Source organism: Mycetomoellerius zeteki, unplaced genomic scaffold (assembly GCF_001594055.1).
Source record: "Mycetomoellerius zeteki isolate Tzet28-1 unplaced genomic scaffold, Tzet1.0 scaffold216, whole genome shotgun sequence".
NCBI classification, from domain to species: domain Eukaryota; kingdom Metazoa; phylum Arthropoda; class Insecta; order Hymenoptera; family Formicidae; genus Mycetomoellerius; species Mycetomoellerius zeteki.
Genome location: NW_017257128.1, coordinates 47,849 through 54,119, shown reverse-complemented (window position 1 = coordinate 54,119; position 6,271 = coordinate 47,849). Strand labels below are relative to the sequence as shown.

The following is a 6,271-nucleotide window of genomic DNA, read 5'->3' as shown; positions in this document are numbered from 1 at the left end:
GACTCTTGCATAACGCATAACACGTAATGCATAAGAAAATGTACCAATCAAAGCCCTCCGTTTCCTTCCTTTCCATGAAATAAAGAATTCTGATTGATTAAATTTCTTATGCATTACATGTTATGCGTTATGCAAAAGTCTGTGCTCCCCGCTTAACACTTTACGATGCACAAACACTTAACACGACGTAACACGTTTTCGCGCGCATATGAAATACGATTTGTTGAAAAATACCCTAATTCACAGTTTTCTCCGATAGGTGCGCTCGGATCAGTTCTTCTATACAGCGCTTTTCCGACACCGTGTTTCGAGCCCATCTTTTTCATGGCCGACCGCTTGAGCTTGATCTCCTTTTTATTATTTCGTGATCGCAAGGTTCGATGTGACGTCGCTCGTGAAGTTGGTGAAGTTTTGCCTAACCGCGATGGGAGATGCGCGACGAGCAATAGCCAATGACAACTCTGCTTTTCCAGACGTCACATCCGTCGCGAGGTTCGTTGCGACGTCGCTCATGAAGTTGGTGAAGTTTCTACTTTGCTCACGAAGCAGGAAAAAAGTGCGAAAATCAGCGAAAGTGTATATTTACGTATATAAGGAAAAGGTAATTTTTTTAAATTTATCGATTGATCAATCACTGAATTAAAGATCTGATCCGTTCTGTATACAGATAAAGCCAAGAAACAACCAAAATCTAACTTAAAAATGGACGACGAGGACTATGATGATCAGGAATATTCTGAAATTTATGAGAATAAAGAAAATCTGAACGTAAATATTTCTTTATTAAATATTTGTATTATTACTAGATAATGTTTTTTTATTTAATGTATAACTTAATAGTAAATATATATGTATATATAATTGTATGTAATAATGTGAAACTGTATCCATACATTTGTGCATTAATTAATTAATTAGTTATAATTGCAAGTAAGTCATCATCATAATCTATGAAAAAATAATCAATTTTTCTATTATTCTATTGCATTAATGCAAAATATCAATCATGTATATATGGAAATAAATAAATAAATAAATAAATAAATAATGTATTCAGTTGTGTTTACCATTATCATTGTGCAATGCAAGAAACTCATCGAAAGGATTCTCTTCATCGGATGTAATGCTATCGTCAGTTTCTATGTCCATGATGTCTTTTATTTTAATTTAATTCGTAACCTTACTAATCACTTTAGCTTGCTGTTCATATGTGCACCCCATATTCCGAATTACGTTCTATTTGAAAACTTGAACTCGCACTGTACTGTCTGTACCGCGTGCACCGTGACGACATTTTGAACTGTATCATGTGTACTAGATACAAAAAGTTCCTGCACGGTACTTTCAAAAAGAACATAGCTATTAACTGCTGATTGTCTGTTATTCGAACATCGGGTGGTAATACCAGCCACACTACAAACAGCAATTTTGAACGATCTGCATACGGCACATGTAAGGAATCGTAAAAATGAAAGGTATCGCTCGTTCTTTTGTATATTGGCCAGGGATTGATGCAGACATCGAGCGAGTTGCTAAATCTTGCACGGAATGTGCCAAACACGCGCATGCCCCTCCGAAATCCAGGAATCATCACTGGGAGTATCCCAAGGGGCCATGGGAACGCGTGCATATCGACTACGCCGGTCCCGTAGCAGGCGTGATGTTGCTTGTCATTATGGACGCGTATAGCAAGTGGCTTGAAGTGAAAATCACCAACTCTACGACTACTGCAGCGACAATCGCAATCTTAGACGAATTGTTCTCAACGTATGGTGCTCCAGTTACCATTGTTTCAGACAACGGTCGCCAGTTCGTTTCTGCTGAATTCGAAACGTTCCTACAAGTCAGCGACATCAAATACCATAAACTCACGGCGCCGTATCATCCTTCGACAAACGGCCAAGCAGAGCGATATGTACAAACCATTAAAAATGCCTTAAATACGATGTCTACTACGCCAGGATCCATACAACAGAACATAAACTCATTTTTGCAACAGTATCGGAAGGCTCCTCATGCGACAACAGGACAACCTCCTGCTCAACTCTTCTTAGGTCGCAATATACGAACTCGATTGGACTTGGTCCGACTCGACGACATGTACACCAAGATGAAGGAGAAATAATCACAACTCGATCCATCATTTAGATCATTTAAATCGGGACAAACAATCTACTTCCTTTCGGGTAATCCTCGGATGGATAAATGGATTCCAGGCAAAATTGTTACTAAGCTAGGAGACCTGCACTACGAGATAGATTACGCAGGCAAGCGATTCAAGCGACATATAGATCAAATTCATACATTCCTCGGTAACGAACTAGAATGCTCAACAAATGTTTATTCAGCACAAAAGGAAAAGACGCAATTTAGCTCATCGCGACGAGTTCATTTCTACGAAGATAGAGCAGAAACCACTTCGAGTGAAGCCATAAGTTCCACGGCTCCGAGTCCACAGTCCAAGATGTCAAAGCCACCGACAACCCCAGCACACTCAACAATTAGGTCGCAAGAATCGTCACCGAATCAGTTCTTTACACCGCCGACTGTACCGCGTAGGTCAACACGAATTCGTCGTCCCAATAGATTTGTGCAAAGATAATTTTGTTCCTTTCTTTTCTTGTAAGGAGGGAAGAATGTTATGTATGAACGTACTTTGTATTCCGACCAATCGCGAGCGAGTATTCGGGAGAATCCGTTCTCAGTTAATTCTATGCTTGTTTGTATTACTTTGTTGTTGGACGGTTAACTCGCGCTACTGTTGTCGTTCGAAATAATAAAGTGTTCTTTTACGCAATCACGTCTAATCTGAATCTACGCAGTATCCTTCCCAAACAGAAGCACAAAGAACACACGCACAAACACAAAAAGTAGATTATTTTTTCCTTTAAGCAGATGTTGATAAAAAGGGAAATAGGTAACTTACAACCCACCCCTCCCCAGAAACGAAACGCTCCAATAGGCGATCGTGAGTCTGAAACCTTTAGGGAGGTGATACCTTATCACCAATAAGAATAAGAGCGAATCAAACTGACACAGCAGGCGGAGCTAACTTGAGGGAAATTTCCCAATGACCAGTCAAGCCTGTTATCATATCAAAATCCTGTGAATCTGATTCCCCAATTTCCCAATTTGACACATCTTACCATGGAACCACCTCCTAAAAAACGACTATATAAACCGCGACATTGTGAAACACAAAGAACAGACGGACAGAAAAAAAATATATTTCACTTAGCTCGTAAAAGCTATTAGAATCAGTGCTCAAAATTCAGTCATCACCATCCACTAGACCAGGGGAACCGAGGCACTGACCAACAATGTATCCAGAAGATAAAATTCGACAACCCGTTCTGCCCGGACAACCAAACAGTAAGTTGCTCCTCATAAATTACACACTCCAGAACCTAACGTAAATCATCCCTTAGTGAACCGTTCCGATCGCACCACCGATCCTTTCCCGCAGAGCACTTACACCATTGGCCCTAACTATTTCGATCTCGAGGAAATCCGAGCTGCCATAGCTGGACAACCTCCTGGAACTCACATTCCAGTATTCATTCCCAGTTCCCCTTTTCCTTACCTAATTCCGATCGACCTTTTCAATGACCTTTTCCCTCCTTCCGCTATCATAATTAAAGAAATTCAATAACCAACATGTATCGCCTCACCGTTAATATACAAATATAGACTCACGTGTCTCTAGTGATATATTCTCTAGTGATTTACGCAATATGTAAATATTCTCTAGCGGCACAAATGTTCCCATTCTTCTATAACTAGCCAGCGATTTTTGCAATCATTTATTGTAACATGTAAATAACCGAGTTTCATTTATTGTAACATGTATATAACCGAGTTTCATTTATTGTAACATGTAGATAACCGAGTTTCATTTATTGTATTATAACATGTAGATAACCGAGTTTCATTTATTGTAACATGTAGATAACCGAATTTCATTTATTGTAACATGTAGATAACCGAGTTTTATTAATTGTAACATGAATATAAAATTAAATTTTACAATAAACTATAGAAATAATTTATTACTTCTAAGTGCATATAGTTAAACTGTAATTTATGTTTAGTAATAAATTAGAACATTGTTAAGATGATTGCTCTCTTTTCATTTTAAAAACCGAAAACGACCTCGTACTCCATCGTCTTTCAGAGATCGCACGTGGTCCAGTCCTGAGTTATAAGGATTAGGTTCCTTGACTCGAAATCAGGACCGACGTACGCACTGCTCGTAGGAAACAAGTGTTATAGCGTCCCTTCGGGATGTTGACCCATATTCCGGAGCGATAAGAAGTACGTCCGACTCTCAGGTATTCGCCTCTGCGCGTATACCTGTGAGATAAAGTCTGCACGTCCTTCCGTACCCTCTCCATCTTCATCCTTGTCTCTCCCATTCGATTTCAAATTTCCAAGGGCTTGGACGTAACAATTAAGCATTTTAAAAATAGTATTTCAGTATTTATGTACCGCTAATATGTCTTAAAAGAGACTACACGTCTCTTTAAAGTCCCGTCATCAATTATTATACGTTTCAACATTTCGAAGGCGGTGCATGGTACGTACACCAAATATTAGTGGTCTGACATGATGTTTATTTCAGAGACGATTCTGGGTATGCCGGCAAACCAAGGAAAAAACGATGGTGAAGACGATCCATTTAGAAAGTAAGTGCAATCTATCAACATATTTATTTTATTACCAAATCTTGTTATTAACCTGTGGAGGACCGGAGGCTCCTTTAGGGACTCGACAGTGGCGCCACTTTTTTCGTCACTTAACCCCATGACAAAAAAGTTCTAGTTCTTAAAATAAAAAAGTCGATCAAAAACATGCCGGTCCTCAGAAAAGTAAAATCCAAAATATTTAAAAAATAAAAATTATGCTCCAAAAATTATCATATTCTAAATATTTTATCATATTCTCATGTTTTAAAAATCATCCTGATAAATTATTAAACAGGGGCCAAGTTATGATGCCATACAGATTTGCACGACCATGGTTGCTAATCGACTGGCTTTACCGATTGACAGCAGCTGGAAAATCGGAGGAACAGCAGCCGAGAGACCTGGTCAACTTTTGTTTTAAAAAAAATGTAAGAGAAACGCGAATTTTTGAAAAAGAATGGCTCTCTTACTGCTGATGACAGCACGATTAGAAAAATATCTCTACTTGAGTACATGGTCGAGATTAATGAAAGAAATCCCCAATTTACTGAGAGGGATATCATCGAGGAATGTTGCACTTTCATGCTGGCCGGCCAGGATTCGGTCGGCACTGCCACCGCGATAACGCTTTTCCTTTTGGCGAATAATCCGAAATGGCAGGAGAGATGTGTCGCGGAATTGCATGAGATTTTTAACGATAACACAAGGTCGCCAATTATGCAGGATTTTAAGAAGATGATATGTTTAGATATGTGTATCAAGGAATCCCTGAGGTTGTATCCTAGCGTGCCATTTTTTGATAGAACTCGGAGAAGATGTGAAACTAGGTAAAATTCTTTTAGAGAGAAAAAACTCTTATGATAAAAATTAAACTTAATAATAAAAGGCTATGAGCCACATTAGATATTTATTGTTAAATTCGAACAGTGAATTTAATAAAATAATAAACAGACGTTTCGACTTCTATCAGATCATTATTAATGTTAACAAAATGATAATTATTAATTATTGTAACGTCCGGTGCGCCTGCAGAGTAGCGCCCCGTACTACACGACAGACCGCGAGCACAGAGTATAGCACAAGCTATAACATGTGCCAAACAACAATCGGGCAAAGCTATAGGCCGCGCCGCCGAACGATTCCGCCGTGCAACCCAACAAAGAAAACGCCGTAAAAATGCATCTTCCCGTAAAAACTACAACACGGTCAAACCGAGCATAAAGAAATCAATATATAACGCGAAAATCAGCATCAACGCAGGAACCGCCCCTCAGGCAGGACAAGAAAAGCGTATGCTGCACTTTTGATGCGTCAAATGCAACTCAAATGCACTCCAAGACACCGGAAACTTCTCGTGGCGTAAAACAAGATCGCTAAAATAATAATCGGAATGATAGGAAGACAGAAGATTCGAATCAGAAGACTAAATTCGAACAAGGCAGAATCGTACGAAGACAGAAATCCATTATGAAAAAATCGTCATAATGAAAAGATGCATGCCGCGATGCAACGAGCCGCGAAAAACAACAACCAAGCACGCCGCTATGAGTAAGGCGATGCCCGGAACCGCGCTTCGTACTCAGAAT

General features: G+C 39.3%; 1 protein-coding gene and 1 pseudogene across 1 annotated transcript; both read left to right on the top strand.

Annotated features, from left to right (window-relative positions):
• The first annotated feature begins 1,468 nt into the window (after positions 1–1,468).
• Positions 1,469–2,125, top strand: LOC108722741 (uncharacterized protein K02A2.6-like). Its single transcript, XM_018448013.1, has one exon. It carries the CDS (start codon positions 1,469–1,471, stop codon positions 2,123–2,125), a length of 657 nt encoding a protein of 218 aa, XP_018303515.1.
• A 2,483-nt stretch (positions 2,126–4,608) lies between these two features.
• The window catches only part of LOC108722740 (probable cytochrome P450 4aa1), a 7,125-nt pseudogene continuing 5,462 nt past the window's right edge, over positions 4,609–6,271 (top strand).